The sequence below is a fragment of the Canis lupus genome, chromosome 9 (genome assembly GCF_003254725.2).
Source record: "Canis lupus dingo isolate Sandy chromosome 9, ASM325472v2, whole genome shotgun sequence".
Taxonomy (NCBI): Eukaryota; Metazoa; Chordata; class Mammalia; order Carnivora; family Canidae; genus Canis; species Canis lupus.
The window spans coordinates 38,187,379-38,211,038 of NC_064251.1; the positions used below are offsets into that span (position 1 = coordinate 38,187,379).

The following is a 23,660-nucleotide window of genomic DNA, read 5'->3' on the forward strand; positions in this document are numbered from 1 at the left end:
TGTTCAGATGCCCATTCTCTTTGGGACAGGACAGATTTGCTCCAAATCTCATCAGCATGAGCTCTTTTCTTTCCCTTCACATCACTCTTGGGGTAAATACGTAGAGTGCCAGGCTCATGACAAACTTGTCTCTTTGGCCAAAGAAAATTAAACTGCAACAGCTGAAAGTCAACTTGCTCTGATAAAACTAGGCTCAGCATGAGGAAATACATCCCACTGACACCTTGTCATCTCTTAGGCACAGCTGTCCCTCAGAGTTCTGACTGCTGAAACCCCATCTTTATATTGGTCAGTTTCTCAGTGGACATGCACCATTGTATGCTCAAGTTATTGGTAACGGAGTTTGATACTAATACCCCAACCTCATTCCTGTTGTGCAATGCCCTATAATCTAGCTACAGCCACAGACTGACTTTACCAGCTATCCCAGGCATTAGTCACTAACTGCTCACAAAAGAACATCAGTCTCACTCCTCCCGAGCTCCAAGATTCAGAAATAGCAAGCTAACAACTCAGCCTCAATCCTAGTCAATCATTTGAAGAAAAGGAAAATAGAACAAAGAAAATAGGCAACTGAGGGAAAAGAGTAGAACATTCAGAAGAAAGTGAAAACTGACAAAAAGCAAAAATAAATAAATAAATGCATACATACATACAATTAGATTTCTCGATTTCAAGATTATTAAAGTACTGGGCAAAAGGAAACATATGGTCCTTATACTGACTCTATTGCTCAAAATTGTAGTACTCTCCACGGCTGTTAAAGATATATCCCTTTTCTACCCAGGTCTGCTGGGTCTTAAAAGGGTTAAAAAAAACCTTTAATTTTTTTTTTTATTCTTTTGTGTGTGTGTGTGTGTGTATGTGTGTGTGTGTGGTCTTTGGGTACAGAGTCCCGTATAATAAGACTATTTGTATTCATACTGGCAGAGTAAACACTACATGTTCATGCCCAGGCAGCTCTGTGCTTGTAATTTCAGCAAGAACAGAGCTCTGTCCCTCTGGGATTTCACTATTCCCCCAGTCTCTGTTCGCTCAAACACAGAATGAGAGCAGAGAGAAAGCAGAAGAGAAAGATCATGGCAAGAGGTTTCACACAGCAATGCTGCTAGCTTTCACGTGGCCAAATATCTCAGTTTTTTGTTTTAATTACATTAGTTAAAACTGTTTTTCTCCATGTTCACAGGGGTGCCTTCCATTCCTAAGGACTACACTGTTGAATGAGTCAGAATTTAAGTCTAGCACAATGAAGCTTTTCTTTGCTATTGGGGGGCTCATTATGTAGATGCTACACAGCGGCACAAACCTATGCTTCAACTTGGTGTGTTAACAAGTATATATCTATTCTTGTCAAAATTCTATACATCTTTCCTCCTTCACCTCTTGCCTTTGCTATTTGTTGAGGCGTTAGAAGAACTCCTACAGTCTGACACTCCCCATCTGGTCCAATGCTTGCATCCATCTTAATACCAATTCATCTACTTTTGGCATCCACTGGTGTACTTACTGAAACAGCACACACCTTGTATACATAGTAACATTTTTTGAAAAGACATTGCACGAAATGAAAGATACCACATATTATCTCCAAAGGTCTACCCAGCCCATTTATGGAGAATACCTAGATAAAGATTACTCTTTCTAAAGAATGAGATTTATCTAGGGTTGAAATAAAAATCTTTTTATTATTTTTATTTTGTTTTTAACTGTACATTGAAAGCAGTTAAAATCAGGAAGAGAAGGACTCAGGGTATGGGGCAGAATATGACTTTATATCATTATGAGAGAGGATTCCAATACCAGAAAATGCATCCTTAGATTATCAGAAATGGGCTACTGCTACTTTCTTTTATGTTTAAATCCCTGGTTCTGATTGAGTCCCTTAAGAATATATTTTACCATGATAATAACAACACCAGATCAAATTACCTGAGCACAGAAAACATGCCAAAAAAGGTATACTGGTATGTAAATATCCAAATAAGATAAAAAAAAAGAAAGCAAAACAACATTTTAACTTTTTATATAGAAAAATCTCAAAATTTCAAGCATATACAAGAATAGAGAAAATGGTCTTTTCCAATAGATAAATCATTTAACTTTAAATAACAACCCATGGCGAATCTTGTTTTATCTATAGTCCCACACTCACCCCTCCATAACTCTGAAGCAAATCCTAGACACTGGATCATTTCACCTGTAACTATTTTAAAGAGATATGTCCAAAAGTAAAAATCATTCCTTTTTAGAAAGCAAAACTGTAATACCATTTCAAAAAGTAGAATGTCATTATCATACCAAAAAATTAATAGTTTCTTGATATCTAGTCCATGTTCTCTCCTTAAAGACCTCTACCAGCAAGACTACTATGCTGCCTATGTAGCATCTAAATTAATGCTTTTTAATGACCACTTCCATGGAAAGCTGCTACTAGTAGTCAGAGATAAGAGGGGGAAGGGGACTCAGCTACTTGCCTCATTTCCTCCTGGAAGCCTGTTCATGTGGACCAGCTGACCTTGATCATCCAACACGAGCTCCGTATATGTCAGCATGTCGGAAGGCAGGGGGGGTGATGGAAGAAATGCTTGAGTGGACATAGACTCCCAGAGTTTGATCAGAGACTAGCGGAGGAGAGAAGTTTGACTCATCAGTGACAATCAGAGAATTCAACATACACAAAAATAAATATTAAGTTTCAGTCCATCTGTTTTTGATCTTTCCAAGTGCTCTGCTGAACATCAAAAGCATCAGGCCAAATCCTACAGCTCTCATTCTCAGTTAAAATAGATTTGTAATTATTTTTCACATAATGTTTTTCACATGTCAAAAGCAGGCACTTTTCCAACAAAGTCACTACTGATTCTGAATCAGCCCTAGAGCATTAACAAACACAACACACCTAACAAACAGACCTGACCAGACCCCAGGAAAATTAAGATAAAATATTAAATAAGTAGATTAATCCTTCTTTAAAAAAAGGAAGAAAAATCGTAGAAGAATAGAAAAATAATCAAGAAAAATGATATGACACTCAACTAATACAAAGAAAATCCACAAAGGCAAGTATAGTTTCTACTAGAGGTTCAGGGGAAGCATCATCCTCTTTCTAATGCCTTTTCAGATCTATAGGTCCCCATTCAGGAATTAGCTCATGAGGGGTGTAGGACTATTTGTAAATATGCCAGATCAATTCTGCTCAAATTTGAGAAGACAGACAGACATGCCAATCCACTTAAAAACCACCATGATCTCCACTTCCAACTCCGTATGATCAAAACAAATGCCTCATGAAGTGGGAACTAGTTGTTTCTTTGCTTGTCTCAAGCAACATTTAAAGGTAATATGATGCATTCCAATCACAATGTTTTCATCTATTCTTTTTTGTTTGTTTGTTTATATCTATTCTTTAGGGAAAATTAAATAGAATGACATTTCTATTTATAGTTCTGGCATTGGGGAACAGAACCAATACTCGACTTGTAAGGTTAACAATGCTGGTAACACTAAATGAAGATAATTATGTTTTTAGAGACAGAACTTGTAAACAAATGACTACCTAAAGGAAATCTCTTGAATTTATAAATAATACAGGAATTACAGATGAACTATTTACCAAGGCCACATACATATATTATTTTATTAAAATTCAAATGTGGTAATAATGGTAGTACTGACTAGGAGACTTGGAAAAATCCTATATTCATAGATTTTTTTTGAAAGGACAAATTCAGTATTCTTTTGATACTTTATCTGTTGCATTTTCTGTTGCAGATGTACTTTTCTTACCTTCCACTGATGGAAGAAAAATCTGCAGCATAGAGATGATTCACCATACAGATCAAAGGAATTTATTTCATATAAAGAACGAGAATCATAATGTCGTATTTTTTCACACTAGTTTTTATTCAGCCATTATATATCTCCCACAAAAGAACTGATACTTTAAACCTGCGTCATGAACTAGAGTTCATCCATTGGTTGGTATTGATTGGTATTGATTCTATCCTAGTATTGGATTGATTGGTATTGATTCTATCCATAGTATTGGATTGATTGGTATTGATTCTATCCATAGTAACCTAGGCTATCAGCTCAAGACCTGGGTTATCTTGGAAAATAGGAAAAAAAGAACTAGAGTTTCAAATGTCTTTTTTAACAGCCAAAATTTGATTATAGGTTTAGGAGATACATAACTCCTCACACAGGTCATTATAAACTACCATCACAGGCATGCTGTCTCAGTTTACTTTCTAGTCAATAGAGGCTTCTATCCTCACCATTCCTCCTGTTAATTCATAAAGAACTACCCAATATTGGAGTTGGCAGTCCAAATCCCGAATGAGAGAGAAATGAGAGGAGTGTTAAGATATTTCCTGCCCTTTGCGAGTGCCCCCACTCCAGGCTAAATTGCCTCTGGAAATTCAGGAAAAACCCTGTCTCTTTGGAACATATCAGAGCCCTCCAGTTAGCCACCTTTACCTGCCGAAACATCTCTGGTATATCATATATGTATGTTGTCCCCAAGGATTGTGCCTGGAATCTCTTTGATTGAAGCAGGTCTTTGGTGACGTATGGAGTGTTGATTAACATTCCATGCAATGGTCCCTGTTTGTCTCCATATGCCTGAAACATGATCTGCAGGAGAAAGAGAAAGGTATGGGGAGTTAAGAGATAGAGAATAGGGACCCCTGGGTGGTTCAGTGGTTGAGCGTCTGCCTTTGGCTCAGGATGTGTTCCGGGATCAAGTCCCACATCGGGCTCCCTGCAGGAAGCCTGCTTCTCCTTCTGCCTATGTCTCTGCCTCTCTCTCTCTCTCTCTCTCTGTTTCTCATGAATAAATAAATAAAATCTTTTAAAAAGAGAGAAAGAGAATATAAAATCAGCTGCCTAGAGGGGCTTTTTTCATGAGTGCTATTTCTTGAAACATATTTTTGGTGGGTTGGGTAGCTAAGACATGCCTTTACACACTGGGTAGTGTTCTCACCTCTCTACAGATTAACGAACTCCAAAAAATGGTATGTGACCAATGACACACCACGGGCTGCTCTCACTTTTGGATTAGTCAAAATTAACAAGAAAGTACAGTATAAATTTCACATCTCAGAGACACACTAACAATGCTTGCCTTCTGAAGTGACTTGAATTCCATATTCTCGAAATGAAGTAGGTCAACTAACAAATCTGAGCAGTCCTCACATTTAAGTTGAGGAACAGCTATGCACTAAGGAGAATTCTGCTCTTTCGCCAACAACAGACAGCCAGGTCAAGGTTCTGCACTTCAGTCTAACTGATTAGAAGGTGCTCCATAAGTGTTATTAGCCACACAAAGGCTTCAAAGATTTTTGCCAGAAGTGGATTTCATCCTTCCATCTAGCTAATCAGTTCTTGTTAGCTCGTAAGACATAGCCCATAGTAAAATCAATGTGTTATTATATATATTTATATACTGTAGATACATATATTTATCTCCTCCAGTATGTTACAACTAGTAAATAGGTCCTAAAATACCTATACTGTCACATAATGAAATCACCACACCAGTTTTTAATCACTTTAACTCAAATATTTCTAGAAGAGTACCTCATACTCCATATAGAGAGTTTTATTTGCTTATGAATATTTATAAGGGACGCCATTACTTCAATTCAGTTAATATTTATTGAGTGCCCAGAGGCTGTATGACACTAAACTAGGCACCTTATGCATGAATACATAAAATATAGATTCCCAACACAGTGAATACAAATGTGGGAAATAAGGGTATGTGTGAATACCCACTTATCTATTCTGGTCTGAAATAGATAAGCTTAGGTCTACCACTAAGGATTAGATTTGTGAATCTGATATATAGGCCTAACAACAGAATTAAGTGCTTTTCCAAACCCTGGACACCATTTAGCTAAGTAAATCCTTAGCCCCCTACATCAGAGGAACAAGTATGTTCTGACTTTTGTCCCGTCAAATCCTATACTGGGCAAAAATTGTCTTGGGCTGCTTAAAACCCCACAGAATGGAGTTTCTAGTCCACATGATTAATGGTGAAAGTCACTGGGTAGGAGGTAGAATTAGCAATGTCTTAGGTAGAAATGGTAATGTTTTAAAAGATTCAAAGTGTTAAATGAGGTCTGGGTGTTAGAATGGGAAAACTGGACTCAGAGGAGATAAACTGAATCAAAACAAGAAAAAGCAGATTCTTGGGACTACATTTCTTGTCTATTAGGAAAGACAAGAGTTGTGGGTACAGAGTTTACAACTCACTTTTGCCATGGTGGAAGGCAGGCAGGCTGGTCATTAGTTAAGCAATGTAACTATGTGGACTAAGAAAGATTGGAGAAAGCCCTCTAGATAGTCTCACTGCTTCTGGGAATTTAAAATGGTATGACTGCTTTGGCAAACAGTTTAGAAGTTTCTTATAAAGTTAAACATACACTTACTATTACCCAGTAATTAATTTACCCAAGAGAAATGAAAACATATTTACATAAAAACTTGTAAATGAATGTTCATATGGTAGCTTTATTTATAATAACCCAAACTGGAAAATAAAACTTCAAATGTCCATCAATAGGTGAATGAATATAAAAATTTTGGTACATCCAGGGGCGCCTGGGTGGCTTAATAGGTTAAGTGTCTGACTCTTGGTTTTGGCTCAGGTCATGATCTCACAGTTGTGGGAATGACCCCCACAATGGGTTCTATGCTCAGTGTGGAGTCAGCTTCAGATTCTCTCTCCCTCTCAAATAAATAAAGTCTTTAAAAATTTTGTAAAATTTATTTTTTACAAATTCATGAAAACATGTATATATTTTATATATCATACACCTTTTACCAGGGGCCATCAAAAGGGCTTCTCTCAGAAAACAAACTTTGATCCTATATAGTCTGTTCCATTAGAACCTTGTACCTATTTTATGATAGCACAAATAATAATCATACTATAGAGAAACTAATTATCCATTGTCTTCCCCCCCTCGATGTAAATTTCTCAAGAATAGAGATTACTTTTTATCTTGGAATCCAAAGTCCCTGACACACTCTAGGTGGTCAATCATGTTACATCAACGAATAAATGAATGACTGATACACAGGGTTCTCCATTATTTTAAATTTACATAATGATTCACTAGAACAAAGACAGGGAAAAAATAAATTGGCAGTAAGCATCACGGAGACATTAAGAGCACCAGAGCAGAGTTGAAGGTCTGTTCCTTTTGCTGGTTCTCGCGGGCTCCTGGGTTTACATTCAGCAGTAGCTGCTGAACTCTCTCAACTGAAGAGCCTGAGGGAGACCTCTTCCTTCCAGGCTTCCTAAATATGCAGGACCCAAGGTAACAGGGTTTTTCCCTTAGGCAAAAGGTAACTCATTCATTCTTTCAGATCCTTATTGAGTGCTTATTTTGTGCCAGGCATAGTACTAAATCCTGACTGAAGGCATCTGAGCCTTTCATGCCCCTGTGTCAGCACTAGCCAGAATGAGAGAAATCTAAGAGCTTTCTAATAAATGAAAGGGGAAAAAAGTGTTATGAAGAACAAACATATTTATCAAAAACATTAAAATCTCAAGTGGCCATCTTATTTTTCACAAGAATAGACCTGCCTTGAAGCCATTGTAGAAGTTAATTAAAAATATCCCTGCCCATTGGAAAGCTTTGACTGAAAATGTCTTTAAGGTTGTCCTGAAAAACATCAAATGCAGCAAATATTATTATATACTCTTTCCCTTGCTCACCCCTTTGTACTCTTGTGCTCACTCACTCTCTCTGTTTTAACTGGTCACTTCTCATTGGATAGATTTCTCTGGCCATCTAACTGGGAATCAAAGCACAAAATGAAAGGTCACTCTGACAACTATCCAAACTCAGGTTTTTATAATTCATGTTTAAAATACACAAAAATGTCTTCTCTTGCCTCTGTTTCTGGATTTAAAAGGACATAGACAAAAACAAGAGACATATAATCTCTTTCTGGTACCCCATGCATAGAAGAAACTAAAACCTTTGAGTACACATACTGGAGCAAGGTCATCTTTTAACCAGAAGAAATGCACTTCCCAACTTGAGGCCAAAAACCTAAAATAATATCCTGGTTCTTAAGAATATGTGAGCCATAGCAAACGAACCTAAATCCAGTATCACAGCAAATGGCATAAATATTTAGAAATGAAGGTGGTAATACAGATTAAAAGGAATTCTCTGTTAGGATAGAATCAATCTACTGAATGACTCATCTTCCCTTTTCACATTCTTGATTTTTCTACCTGAAAAGGGGATTCAAGTTTACTACTTTGCTCTTTTATAGACATATAATACTCTGAGCTCTTTGAAGGAAAAATAATGTGTGTAAATGCAATAACATAGGGGTAAATATGACAGTCACTGCTTGACATAGCTAAACCTATCAAATTACACTGAAATTTTCCTTCTTTAAGATCAAAGTTGGTGATACTTCAAAATTCTCTTTTCTTTACTTGCCAATGAGTAGACTGTCTAGCTGAAAACAGGAAGGAGTACAGGTAAGACCAGATCAGATAGTTCAGGTAGTTCAAGAGCCCTCCAAAAAAGAACTCTAAATTGCAGAGTTACCTCTGGAGTCAGGTTCACTTGGCATCTCTCAGGGTTCATCAGCATGCCACAAAATATTGAGGGTTTCATAACATTCGCAATTAAGAACACAGACACATCTTACAAGGCAAATGAAGTTTTTCAAATTCATGTGACCATTTAAGCTGATCGAGGATAACTCAATGGGACTTGTGAGTTTGGGTCTTCCATAACAAGGACAAGTAGCTCATCTTTAGGACCAAATCAAAATGCTGAAGAGCCTGCTTGACTACTGTACCTGTGCTGTCCTGGAGTCAGTCACTTCCTTATACAAGCTGATGTCCAAGTAATAGCCAGACTCGTTTGTCAGGAAGAGGCGGATGGGAATTGCTTTTCCAGTTGGTGTCAGGCGAATGTTGATTTTCAGTTCTGCCTGGAGGACACGTAATTTCCACAGCCGACTTCCATAGCGCATTACCATGCTCCGCACAGATTCCTCAATCTGTCACAGACACATCACCAAGCACAAAACTTAAAACACCTTGTAACTAGAACCTGTTTCAGGTCTGCTCATCTTTGGGAAAGATGGAATGGAAAAAGGTGTTGGTTTCTGGAGATGTGCTACATGTATTCCTTATAAAAAGTAAGATAATTTCTCTCCCACCCTACTCTTGCTTAGGACAAGTCAGAGACAATTTCATGCCAGCATGGCATTGGAGTGGGATTCTCTGCCTCACAACACCCAAATCTATGCGACTCCCTATTCCTTTCCCAATTATATTCATATTCTATATCAAAGATCTGCAGTATCTAAAATTACAAGCCATGGGATTTAAGAGAAAGCCCCAAATAAGAATAAAATCTCTAGTTAAATAGCTATTAAGAAGCATTTATATGCATGGTAACTATGTTTCATTGCACTTACAGGACCTTAAATCATCATAGCAATTACCACCATGAGCTTTTTCCTATACAATTTTATTAAACTTTATAATATATGCCTCTTGGTAAATCGCACAAATTAAAGAGAGGCAATCTGTAGGTAGTGCTAGGATGTTCTCTCTAAACAGAGCTCTGAAGCTTGGTCATTGCCAAGTCCAACTGGGATTTAAGTACATGGGGTGGATGTTCCTTAGCTTCTCTCAGGCTTATACCAGGGCAGATTAGTGCTCCTAGTTTTTGGTTTAAGCAAGTTATTTTAACCAGATAGCCTTAGATGGGATTTCTCCTTATTCAGATTCTAAAGTGAAATTTTGTTTTCTCAGTATGGCAGTAGGCAGCTAGGACATAACTACTCAAAATTAATGTTTTTTTTTATAAGATGTAGAAATTATCTAATTCCTTAAAGCTTTCTTGTGAAATGATATTTTTAGTATCTTTAATGTTCCCATTTTTACAAAACCTTCCCAGAGTGTGGTCAAGATTAAAATCACTGGGATCCCTGGGTGGCGCAGCGGTTTGGCGCCTGCCTTTGGCCCAGGGTGCGATCCTGGAGACACGGGATCGAATCCCACATCAGGCTCACGGTGCATGGAGCCTGCTTCTCCCTCTGCCTGTCTCTGCCTCTCTCTCTCTCTCTCTCTCTCTGTGACTATCATAAATAAATAAAAATTAAAAAAAAAAGATTAAAATCACTGCTTTCCTAAAATAAATAAGTAAATATAAATAAATAAAAATTTAATGTTTTCTTAAATGAATTAGCTTTCTAAAATGCGTTCTCAACTTAGAAAATATCAAAAGTATCTACCACCCTTCTCTTATGGTTCTTCAGAAGTATGTGTGACCCTTGTAGTCTATTTTCATACCACAGAATCTTGGATTAGGATGGATTTCAAGGAGTTGACTTCTGTAGTCCCACACTTGCTTGTTAACTAAGAGGTATCTATCTATCTTTTTCTCAGAGGAATAAAAGTCAACAATCTCTACATACAGAAAACTGACAGCTCTCTAGACTGGAAAGACATAGTGGGGGTGTATGAGTATTTAGAATGGAAACAGACAGGCAGATATTAAACAAACTCAGAGAAATGATGTCAAATCTAAAAACATACACGGTTATATTGTGTCCTGGCCAGGTTTTCAGTCTTCCAGACTAATCAGTCCCAGGATGCTTAGGGGAAACTTTAATTAAACTAGATGATGAGACTTGATACTCAGTGAGTTGTCCTTGGTTTTCCTGACAGACTAAAGAAACCTAGCAGTAGTTTTGGAGTCTTGAAGAAAAAAAGTAGAAAATGATTTTTCAGGTCTTAGAAATTAAGTTCAAAAAAGCAAAAGTCCAAAGTCCATGCCTATAACTGATCTTGGGAAAGGGGAATACTGGTTCTCCTCAGGAAATTCCACAATAACATGGCAGAGAAGGGTTAGAGGGAGGGACACCTGGGTGGCTCAGTGGTTGAGCATCTGCCTTTGGCTCAGGGTATGATCCCAGAGTCTCAGGATCAAGTCCCACATCGGGCTCCCAGCATGGAACCTGTTTCTCCCTCTGCCTGTGTCTCTACCTTTCTCTCTGTCTCTCATGAAAAAATAAATATTAAAAAATAAAAAAGGTTAGAGGGAATACAAACAGAGTAGCCTGTCTTTATTATACCTGGGATAAAAGGTCAAGTATAGAAGCACCCTGTTTTCCTTCCTTCAATTATATGGAATGCATTTTTAGAATAAAGCCTCAGGATAGAAAACATACATAACACATGTGAAAATTCCTTATCAAACAAATACTCTCCCTGTGGAAAAATAATGAAGAGAAACAGGTTAGACACTTTGGGAAGGTGCATAGTCTCCTTAGCGACATTTAGAGCAAAGCAGCAGCAATTTTACACAAATGCCCAAGAAGAGCAAGTTTTTCCGGATGAGAACTTCTAGGGAATTATAAAAAACAGGACCACTATGATTACAAATATCATTGAGCAGGTACTGATGAAATAACAGAAAGAAATTTTATGTTTTTGTACCAACAAGATAATATCATACCGCCTTTGTTTTGATGTCTGCTCTCAATGGCTATATCATATTTCTGACACCCTCCTGGAAACTGTGTCTCACAAGCATTCTGTAAACTTCAAACATCAAGGGCTCAACTAGCTGGCTGAGAGTACCGGTCTCCAGGTCCAAGTAAGAATAAATAAATATGGATGAATCTCTTTGCTTCTGTGTGGTAATGCTGGAAGAGACACTAAAGAGGAAATACCTTTGATGGGTCCATGATGACCGTGGGCACAAAGTTGAGGAAGATGTGGTTACAGTCAGTGCGAACGTTTGTATTGTTAAAAGCAACTTCCAACTCATCCATGGCTTCTAGAAGCAGCCTCTCCCCTTCATTTTGTAGGTATTCAAAAGAAGCTTCCTATGTAAGAAGAAAATCATCATCAACATTAGTGTGTTTTAGAGGAGTCAGTGAAGAACTGGCTATTATAATAACTTTAATAGTAATATGTCAAGAATTGTAAGGCACCTGCTGATGTTAGCTTTCTCCCTTGGGTCAGCTCAATGACAATAGCTGGCAGGGGCAAGGGTCAAATAAAGACCTCCCAGCCTTCCTCCTGCCTCCTAGAGCAAGCCATTTCCTTCCAATAGGTGGAGATGATGGGCATCCCTGGAGCTATTATCTCCAACAGGATTACATTTCACATATGGCAAACAGAGCAATTTAGAAAGTAAATCTGTTTAGGAGTAAAAGTTATAGAAAGGGTATAGCTGTGGGATGCAGTAGATAACACACCAGGAAGTGCCTTGCTATACACAGAAACTACCCTACCTCTAGATGGGCTTATAAGGCCATCTCTAACTTTTCTCTTTGTCTTCTATTGTCACCTAACACTCCCTGTGATTTTTCTGTTAAGATGCTTTTCCTTTTCCCAAGTGAGTGCTTTCATGCTTCCACCACCAAGAAAAAAAAATTTTTTTAAAGCTCTTTACAATATGGAGTATTATTTATTTTTAGAAATTTTACTTATTTATTTATTTATTTGAAAGAAAAAGTGAGCAACTGAGAAAGAGAAGGAACAGAGAGAGAGGGAGAAGCAGACTCCCTGCTGAGCAGGGAGCCTGACTCAGGGCTCAATTCCAGGACTCTGGGATCATGACCTCAACTGAAGGCAGACGCTTAACTGACTGAGCCACCAGGTGCCCCTGGAATATTTATTTCAGTGAGAGAAAGGACTCTTGGACTTCTGTTGGTTACTAGAGAACAGAATGAATGAAAATAAGAGCACTGATTCAAAAAATGAAAACCTGATTTTGAGCAGTGTCTGTTTCTCTGTCCCTTCCCTCAGGGATAACTTCCCACCAAAGTATAGTACCCACCTTGGTGACCAGATCAGAATGTCTGATGATTGCACGAACAAAGAACCTGTAGTCTGTCACTTCTGTGCCCACCTCCACCTTGGCTGCCCCAAGATACAGATGCATTTTATGATTAGCACATGGAATGGCAGTAAGGTCAAAATTTCTCATCCGGTTCAGCTCTAACTGGAAAGCGAGGGCAGGTTCCAGGTGACGATAGATACGATCCTCCTCAAACTAAGCACAAAAGTAGAGAATGAGAAGTAGTTATAAAATTGTATTATGAACTTATATGTAAAAGAGATGCTTAAAAATAGAAATATAAGTGATGATGTGCAAATAATCAACAAAAATGAGCTACATACAAGGATAATGCTAGAGCTTACATAAGATTATGGACTAACATACCTATTTATTTCCCAAGCTTTCATCATTTATGTTTTTACAAGTGGAGATGCTCTCCATTAAAAACAAGCAAACAAAAACACCAATTCCCTCAGAACTCCCACTGCATTACTGTCTATACAATTCATTTTTGATAATTAACTACACACTGCTTCATATTAATATCTATTTCACATACCAGTGTTTTGGGTTTATCCAACTAAAATGTTTACAGGCAGGGCCTGGTTTTATACTCTTATTTCTGGCACAATTCAAATGACATAGTAAAATACTCAACATGTTAACATCATATAATTTTTTTTAAATAAAAATATTTCACTTTGGAATATTCTATATCTCCACAGATATAGAATTATTATCTTTTTTAAAGCTGTATTTACATTTATTGCATATTTTGCTGAAATAAAATTGTTTCTTTGGAGTACATGTTAATTGAGTGAATGAAGAGGGAAAGGCAAAGCTGGTAACAGGAAGTAACCAACATGGTCTGAAATTCTGTATTTTAAAATTGAAAAGCAAATGCACATCAACAAGACTTAGGTGTAAATATCTGTGGATGACAGGAATACTACTACTAAGTATAGTAGTTCTTTAATATCAGATCATTAGGGCCATCCTAAAGCATAGGGAGGATTGTAAAAGCCATTACAGCTAAACACATTTCCTGGTTTCTGAAACCAAATTCTTTCAGAAAGGAATCTTCTTTAGTTTCAAGACACATATAAGGCAAAAACAAACAAACAAACAAAAAAAACAAAAAAGGCACAAGTTTAGGTAGAGAAAGAAGAACTGAAAGAGGGTACCTGGCAAAGATAAGCTACTCTTGGGTTTTAAAGAAAAAAATGAAGATTTAAAAAAAAAAAAAAAGAGTGGGACACAATCAGTACTTACCTTATCCCTTGCTCGGAAGGTGAAAAATTTAGGAAATTCTCTCTGTATTAAAGAACGGGGAAATGTGTCAGTCTTTCATAGATATGGCTCTTTGGGGATAAACATATAGTGAGTATAGAAACAGTCACACATGTAGAAGGCAGTTCCTAGAAAACATGCTCCTTACCTAAGCTTAGCTTAGGGAATATGAATGATCCTCGGGGTTAACTACCACTTTGACTCCACTTCCAAATTTGAAATCACCACACTATTTAACCCTAACTTCAACAGCACCCTCTCCTAGGGAGAAAAATTAGTATTTTTTCATCTCTCAAGTGAAAAAAAAAAAAAAAAAAAACAACTTCCTAGGTGTTGCTTTTGGCTCAACCTGGCAAACAAAACCAATACACCCTTATGCTGCAGCATTGCAACAGTAGTTACTGGACTGATTTCCCAAGTTTCTCCTTAAGAAACTCTTAAAATGTAAACTAGCCAGATAGCACAGGATCCCCAATCCATGTTTTTTCCACATTCACTCTCAAGTCAATAATTCCAAGAGTTTAAACAATAACATTTCAAGACAAAGTGTAAGATGTTACTTTGGTCACCACCACTCTATGTATAGGGAGAGAATGGGATGGAACTAGTGAACTTGAAGTCATTAGGTCTTACTGCTCTTTTGCAGGGCATTATAAAACAAAGCAACCAATTTCCTAGAACCTTATTAATTAACAAAGATGAATTCAATTAGCAGAGTCCATTAGTTTCTGAAATTTAACTTATTAACACCAAATACCTCTGTTTCTCGGATGGGAGGCTCCACTGGCAGTGTTGGAATCAAGTCATTACTATTTGCCTCTATAGGAGGTTTCATTAGGTATCTTCTTCATTATGAGTGCAATATAATCAAACACTTATTGGTACAAGGCAGAGAGACCAGGACTAGCTAGCTGCCTAAATATCCTTCAATGAGCTTTAGGAAGCATGAAGGAAACATAAACTGAAAGCCTTCTAGGTGGCAGATTCTCTCATGTGCTGTCCCATCAAATGCTCTGAACAACTTCATAGAAACATATGATGACCCATTTTACAGCTGAGGATATCCTGGGCATATCTGGGGCCAAGTGATACGCCCAGGATAATAGAACCAGAACGTGAACGTGAGTCTTTCTGATGCCAGAGCCCACACCTTTTCATTTCTACCACTCTCTGTCAAATGTAGGGCACTACCTTTCTACTCTTATCATAACCCAAATTCCCTATTTAGATGGCTTCTCTTTGATGAGGTAAAAAAACAGAAATTAAGGCTTTAAAGGAAAAAAAAACAAATAAAGCAAAATTCATGCTGAAAACTTGTTCTTGAATTTCCTGAGAACTTCTTGAATACTTTCCACAGGTATTTACACTTCATTCCTTAACTAAAGCTTACACAGTTAATAAATCTTTTTACATTTCCTTGGCATTTTAACTGTAAAACTGCATTTAACAGGCTTCTTGGAGCTTGTTTAGCAAGCCCAGGAAATCCCCTGTCTAGCTTGGGTCTTTAAAAGCCCTCTGAAAGTGGGTTTTATACAGCACTGATCTTTTACTGATGATGTTTTGTTCTAAATAATTCCCCTGAATCATAGTGAAGAACTTGAGGATGACTTCAAGGTTAAGCAGGAAGATGTTCAGCGAGTTGTCAGTTAGATTTCATGCTCATGGCTTTATATAGCCTAGTTTTGGTTTATTCTTGAGAGGTATGGCTTTCAGAGCATTAGCTAAAAAAGCAACACAGGTCAAAAAGGAAAGGTAATAAAATCCTTCCATGAAATTTTCTGAAAGAAGTGTCAAAGAAAGTGATAAAGTCTTTTAAGCAAACAGCTTATTCTGCCAGAACTATTAATTAAAATATTTATGCAGTATACCATTTATTCAAGTGTGAAAATACACAAAATCAAAACCATGTTTTTTCTTCAAAAACATTACAATAATAACCAAAAAAAAATGCTGTCTTTACCACTCAGCCAATTAAGAAAATTTGTAGTAACTGAAAGACATGGGAAGCAAACAATCTGAATGGAATTAGCTTTGACAAATAATGAAAGAGACTGACTAATTCTTGGCAGAGATGGGCAAAGATGACCAAAATCAAATGACTGCTTTCATTAAGTTTAAGGAAAAGTCTTATGATATAAGCAAACTTTTTTTTTTTTAAGTTTTGAGCAAATTTTTTTGTTCCATGGTGAGGTCCTCCTGAATGTGAAGCATTCAGAACAAGAGATGACCAGAAGTTCTGTAGGATGAGAAAACCAGGATTACTGAGCGATTCTTGGAAAGCTATATAAGTTCTGAAGACTTTTGTAGCAAGTCACCTCTTTCTGTGCTTAAAACAATCACAGAAACACAGGACATACAGAGAAGAAACACAGAAGTCTGGTCCTACAGTTGTAGGAAACTCCTTCACCCTACCTCATCCTGAGACTTGCAATTTTTCCACTAACAGCGTTCATGCTTATTCTATCACTAATGTAATTGCTTTCCAGGCATTCTACCAGTGTTATGGGCAAATATCATAATTGAATGTACACAAAGAAAAACCCTCTTAGTGTTCTGGTACCAAAAACCAAAAGAATGCAACATTTCTCAGGAAGAAATTATACCCCTGCTGTGTTCTAATCAGCCAACCATCATCAAGACAATCAAAATAATTTGCCTAAATTAGCCAATCAAGACACCCTGCAAATCAGAGAATGTGAAAACCTGCAACAGAAAACATCATAGCTGATTATGATACTAATAATCGTGTTAAAAACCTAATGAGATGAAGAAATTGGAAACTTGCTGGTGCAATTCTCTTTTACCTCAACATGCTGAGAACTAATTATATAGACTGTAATTAAAACAAAACCCAAACCAAACCTTTTGAAAAACTAAGAGTTGATCCACTAGCAAACAAAACTACCAATTTTTTCCAGCTTTACTGAGATATAACTGACATACCAATTTTATTTAAAGAAATGAACTACTAACCATGATAACTATTTTTGATAGTGGGTTCTTCCTTCAAGCGCAAATAATCCAAAACATTTTAAAGTGGGAATCGCTCCTATAAAACTGGTAAAACAACAACTATCTCCCAGGTGATTTATAGCAAAAATTTTAAGATCTCATAAAATCTTACAAGCAAGAAGCAAAAGGAAACTTAGATGCAAAACTGATTTTAGAATCCTGTCACCGTGCTTGGACCTAATGCTTTTGTTTAGGTTGCAAAGGATCAGAAGAAATCCTGAAAATTCGCATTTTAGTATCTTTAACAAAACTTCACTGAAAAAAACATGGAAAGCTTCAAAAAGCATGATACTTACATCCCAATCAAACAGCATCTTCTGCTGTACTTTCTGGAATTCTAGATCTGAAATGTGAGTAATACTTACAAAGAGACTTAAGTACTACATAAGACTGGAGAGCTTATTCAGATGCAGAAACTCGAAAAACTTGTTCTTTTGCTTTCAAAGCTTCAATTTTTTTTTCATATGAAGGAGATATTTACAAGGATGGGTTTGTTTCTCCTCAAACTTTGTTTAAATATCAATGTTAAGCAGTTATTCAAGTCCTGTCTGGGGCACCTGATTTAATTAGATGGCCATGGAAACAGCCTAGAGACCAAGCCTCCTTACTCCTGGTGAATACCACCAGCCAGTGCAAAAGAACAGGCTCCGTATTTTAAGAGAGTCTCTTAAGAGACTAAGGCAGCAGCAGACATTCCAGTGCTCAGCTCTCTGGGGACTGTGGTAATTAGAGACGAGGAAGTTTTAGAAATGCTTACAGCCTTCACTGGCATCTGAATAAGCACCTAACAATACAGACACTCTCTAGGAATCTTTCTTGTCTGGACCTCATGTGCCTGGTTTTGGTTTGGAAGCAGCCAGAGGACCATGAACAGCACAGCAGCCTCATTCCATACCAGCCAATGTTGTTCTTGAACAGACTTGGTAACCTTCCTCCTCTCCTTGCCCCCTCATATGCTCAGTCTCTCCTCTATTCAATAATATAGGGATTTCACCGTGTAGAACAGGGCAGGCTGCATACATCACAGTGGATTACCAAGAAGCCAGAGAGATCAAGGGATTCATCTCTAACACTCCCAGAAAGCTTCCTCTTTTTCACACTACACTAACTATGGGGCAAGCACACATCAGATGACATGACAGAGGCTAAGCATCCTTCATGAATGGCAAGCTACCACCAGCAGAGGAACTCACAGCAGTACCATGTGAGTGAGCCCTGGATTTGTACAACTCCTGCCAAGGCTTGCTGGCTATTGTAGATCCTGAATGGAGCTCAGTAATAGTTGCCCTTACCCCCTACATAACCAATAATCATTTCTAAGGAGCCTAACATAAAAACACCCCAACTCCTCTGCCATTCAATTCTTTGGAAAAACTCCAGTCCACACCTAAACCTTAAATGTTCTCTCTGTCCTAAAGCAACCTATCCTACATTAATGACAGATCACTTGGTAATTTAACTGATTTCCCATTCGATGCCATTATAAATAGGAACCGGACAATGATTCTGGGGAAGCTCAGCTGCTGGGCTCATTTCCTAGCAGATTTTGCCTATGCATGTCCCTATTTAACCTATTGGATAGCAAAGAAAAAGAAAAAAAGAATGCTTTAAGGCTATAGATACATGCTAGGACATGACATATATTCGAAAGTAAGAATGTATGAAAGAAAAATAACACCCATGAGATTTAACTGCTTTGGCTCTTTAAAAGTTTTAGTGAAAAAAAAAGTTTTAGTGAAGGGTTTTAATTTATCACAGAATACTTATTATAGGAAACCAGTTACTCTGCTATAGACATGAAGACTCAATCTGAACTATTAGGGAAAAGGAAAATAATTTTATAATTTCACTATTATTTCCCAGAATATTACTCCACAGTTAGTGAGAAATGAAATATCACATTAAGACTTAAGAACCTAGCCCAATACTCTTCCCAGACCCAGGTCTGGGCTCAGGCATATCTACCTTAGTTCTGATCAGCATTTACCAGCCATACTATTTATTCATGGGCTCCCATATTCTATTCCAAGTATCAACTTCATATTCTAAGCTCCTGATTTTTCCTCCTAAAGCTCCAGGGTTCTCTTTAAGCTCCTTATACTTCACTGCTTCCAGATTCCTATCTAAAGTTATTGACTGAAGGAGAAAAAATGAGTGGGAAATATCAGAAAGGGAGACAGAACATGAAAGACTCCTAACTCTGGGAAACAAACTAGGGGTGGTGGAAGGGGAGGTGAGGTGGAAGGGGGGTGGGGGAGACTGTGTGACGGGCACTGCAGTGGGCACTTGACGGGATGAGCACTGGGTATTATTCTCTATGTTGGCAAATTGAACACCAATAAAAAATAAATTTATAAAAAAATTTTTAAAAAAATAAATAAAAATAAAGTTATTGATTGATGTATATCTGCACTCCGCTAGATTTCCTGACATCAATAACACAGGGGAGTTGTGTAGTCCACATTTCCTAAAACATTTCAGAAAACCTTAGCTCTTTAGTTTGCAGGGTAGTCTGTCTTGTTTCTCTATAGACTAGACCAACAAGGTCAACTGTGAGAAGGAAAACAAAATGTGAAACAAAGAGGGATAAAAGCAATCACACATAGGTCCTTGAATTTAGAAAGTCCTTTCCAAAATCCCAAATGCCACCTTCATTATTGCGAATGAGCAGTATTTGAAAACTAACTTAATTATCTTAATTGTTAAAGCAAAGCAAAACAAAACAAAATTCTTATCAGGAAAATTAAGACTTCCAAACTAATATCTTCTGGAATCTTACTTACATTAAGATCAATTTTTAAAGAAATATGTTGATTATAATCAGTCATTTTAGAAAATGATATCCTGGGACACCTGAGTGGCTTAGTTGGTTAAGCGTCTGCCTTTGGCTCAGGTCATGATTTTCAGGTCCTGGAATTGAGCCCCCAATGGGGCTTTCTGCTCAGTGGGAGTCTGCTTTTCTCTCTCCCTCTGTGCTTTCTCTCACATAAATAAATAAAATCTTAAAAAAGAAAAAGAAAATGACAGATTGCAAACTGGATTTTTGACCTTATGGCTACCCTCCTAGTAGGTATGATCATGAATATACCATAGTTTAGATGTCAGGCTATTAACTTAGTTCTCTTTTCATAAATATTAACAGTTAATTCACTTAAATGGGAGAACAACCAACTTAAAGCTTAATTTTAATCTCATAAATATTAACAGTTAGTTCACTTAAATGGGAGAACAAGCAACTTAAAGCTTAATTTTACTTATTTCCTGTTCCTAGAATTAACATAAAACAGAAACATCAACTTGGGTTCTGTTAAAATATTTTAATAATAAATGATTTTTCAGAATTGAGAATTCTCCATAATAGAATTTGAATCCAACTTTGGTAGAAGCCAAGACCCCAAAGTACAATCTGGCAGTTTTCTGTGTGTGCTTTTTTTTTTTTTTTTTAAAGAATTACTTATTTGGGGCGGGGGAGAGAGTGTGCAAGCACAGAGGGGAGGGACAGAGGGAGACAGAAACCCAGACAGACTCTGTGCTGAATGCGGAGCTTGACAGGGGCCTCGATCATCTCATGACTCTGAGATCATCACCTGTGCCCAAACCAAGTCGGATACTCAATCAACTACACCACCCAGGTGACCATCAACCAGCAGTTCTTAATTACTGAGTCCCTATATTCACTATGTACACAGAAGAAATTACTAGTTAGTTCCTGCTTCATCCTTAGTCATTTGGATAAATGCATTCATAACTACTTCTCAGAGTGATACTGAGATTTCATTACAGGGTTAAAGAATACCACCACCACCTTGAACACTTATAAAAGTGGATTCTAACACTTTCTAAAAGAAGAAGAAACAATTATCAATTCAGCCTTTTCAAATAACTCACATATATTCTATATATTTAAATAATCAGTGGCAAACAGATAAAACAATAAGTAATTTTTCATTGTGATTCCTTTTACTTACATGAAATCTCTGATCCACCTCATAGTTGACCTGTTTCCTGAAATCCTTTTAAATGAAGGACAAAAAAGAAGGAAAAACAGAAGCTGGCAATCAGTAATAAAATTTAAAACGAATTAAGTAAAAGGCAATCAATTAAATTAATGGGCTTTTTTCTTGATTAAATTTATAGAAAAAGTTCTTCATCTGCACAGATTCTATAAGAATATGATTATAATTTCATATTTTATTTTTTAAAGTTCTAGGAGCAATGTAAGACACAATGGAGAGGTATCATTCACATGCCAGTACCTTTTGTGCAACCAGGAAAGTAAGGCGCCGTATCCCATGCTCAACCAGGGTAGCTTTCTATGAATAAACATGTAAAACAGAAGATAGGTGAGATCTCCATTCATCCTAAATTTTGCCCCATTTGGTCTTCCTAAAGCTCTGACTAAGGCAAGCACCCATTCTAGATATCTACATCTTGCTTGAGTACCTTCAACTTGCAAATAAGACTCAACCTGGCTCCGATGGAATAGGTTTCATAGATTGATCTGGACAAAACTGAAGGAGAACTTTGTGGAGAAGGATCACATAAGGTCACCTAAATTCTCTCAAGGTGGACACAACTTCTGCTTATATATATATATAAAAAAAAATCACAATGGCTGGCCTGTATACAACTGTGAAATACAATACTGATATAGAAGCTAAATGTCATCAGATAGAGGGAAAAGAAGAAATTTCCATAAAACCAAAAATTCAAGTCCTACACTGTTATTTACAGATATTACCTATCATCGGATACTGCATTCCTAGAATTCAACATAGTAAGTCCTGATCTTTTTTTCAGTTCTTCTAAAACATTCCCCACCCCTCCAATTTACTTGAAAGCATTTTTAAAAAAGATTCTCTTTAAAAATTGGTAAAAGCAATGTTTAACAGGCTTTTAAACTTAGTGGTTATTTACATCTCCACTTGGTACAGGCAAGCAGTATATCACAAGTCAACAGAAACCATCAGTTTCAAGACAGACCCTGACAGGAGTCTTGGGCCTTCGGATCTAAGCCTTCCTCTATACTATACTGCTCACTTATCTCGGAAGTAGAGACAAAGAAGCAGGTTAATAAATTAAGTAAGAGACATGCTTTTAAACGTTCCTAACAAAGAGTAATAGCAAAGGCTACGTAGCAACAAACAGAAAGGCAATTCCACCATTTGAATTGCCTGAGAGAATATACGAACACAGATAGAAAAAAATATGTATGCTTTCACAACCTACATTCACTTTAGTTTGATCACATTCCTTGTTATAACTTGAACCAAGAGCTAGGTTCATAAGTCAATTCTTAAGTTTCATGATACTATACATTTTTTAAATCCAAATTAGCTTCTCCCTACAAACAAGAACATTCCCCAGCCATTTTCCTCCTACTTCTCCATTTCTACTATGGCCCTGCTTAGCAATAAAATTAACAGCATAAACAAAAGATAACTGGAAAAATTAATTTTCGAGTAATAAATCCCTAGGCCAAACATGAATAAATTTTGGCTTAATAACATTTAAAAATGATCTGTACTGAATCATAACCATTAGTGTAAATAACCAAGTATTGATACTCAATAAGAAAAAACTATTTTAAAAGAACAGAGTGGAGTGGGGGTTGCGGTGGTTATCAGTCTTTCAGCATGCCAAGAAACAGAAATGTTTTTTTCCCCCAACACTGACAAAGAATTCCACTACAGGCAAGTCCTTCAAAGACAAGCATCAATAGCTGTGTTCTGGCAAGGGAAGAAAATAACTTTAATAATGCCATGATTTAAAATCAAAATTGTTATTGCTTTTAAAATTCCACAAGTGGCTGACAATAACAGCAGAGCAACAGGATTCTGATTACATTGTAATAATGCGGGTCTCACAGCAAGTCCACAGCTATTACCCAGCGATTAGGCGTCAGCACCTGGAGAAACTCCATTTACACTGACTGCTTCAATCTCCTCCACAAGTCATTTACAAATATATGATCCTAATTTCTATGAGAGAAAAAAAGACATGCTGGGACTAGAAGATTATTTGGACAATTTGGATCAACCTATTTGATAGTTTAATGTGTGCTTAAAAAAAAAAACTTTTTCTAAACTGCTAGAAGCATGATCACGAAATGAAAAACAAAACTAGTTTTGACTTTAAGTTTTTTTTTAATTGCTTTTCCTTCCTTTTCATGTTTTGTTTTGTCTTGTTTTCAAAACAAGGAGGTGAAAATGCCAAATATTCCTAGATAAGCACAGTACCTGATGCAGTTAATGGCTTCTCTAGGCTTAGAATGTCAGCACAGTGTACCCTTAGCCTTCCAAAAAGTCACAGGCAAAGATGCTGGATTTCTCTGTGCCTCAGTTTATAAGTTCAGTAAAGAAAAAGGCAATTTCCTATTGCCAGTTAATGTTACAAATACATGTAGTGAAAATAAAGAAACTGCTTCTTTAAATCTATGTGTGATGATATAGAAGACTTGGATCTGAAGGTAATAAAAAGGCTAAAGTTGAGGTCAGAAAAATCAAATAT

The 23,660-nt window shown here is 37.0% G+C and overlaps 1 protein-coding gene across 18 annotated transcripts in view; it reads right to left on the reverse strand.

Annotated features, from left to right (window-relative positions):
- ACACA (acetyl-CoA carboxylase alpha) overlaps nucleotides 1-23,660 on the reverse strand; it is a 284,222-nt gene that overhangs the window by 91,336 nt on the left and 169,226 nt on the right. For 17 of the 18 annotated variants that reach the window (XM_025439931.3, XM_049114191.1, XM_049114189.1 and 14 more), the window contains 8 exons: nucleotides 21,407-21,463; nucleotides 21,119-21,163; nucleotides 14,121-14,162; nucleotides 12,846-13,061; nucleotides 11,731-11,886; nucleotides 8,839-9,042; nucleotides 4,480-4,635; nucleotides 2,475-2,621 (listed from right to left, as the gene is read on the reverse strand). In XM_025439931.3, the coding sequence (XP_025295716.1) occupies nucleotides 2,475-2,621; nucleotides 4,480-4,635; nucleotides 8,839-9,042; nucleotides 11,731-11,886; nucleotides 12,846-13,061; nucleotides 14,121-14,162; nucleotides 21,119-21,163; nucleotides 21,407-21,463 (1,023 nt within the window). The remainder of the gene's footprint in view (nucleotides 1-2,474; nucleotides 2,622-4,479; nucleotides 4,636-8,838; nucleotides 9,043-11,730; nucleotides 11,887-12,845; nucleotides 13,062-14,120; nucleotides 14,163-21,118; nucleotides 21,164-21,406; nucleotides 21,464-23,660) is intronic. The other variant, XM_025439933.3, reaches the window with a different exon arrangement.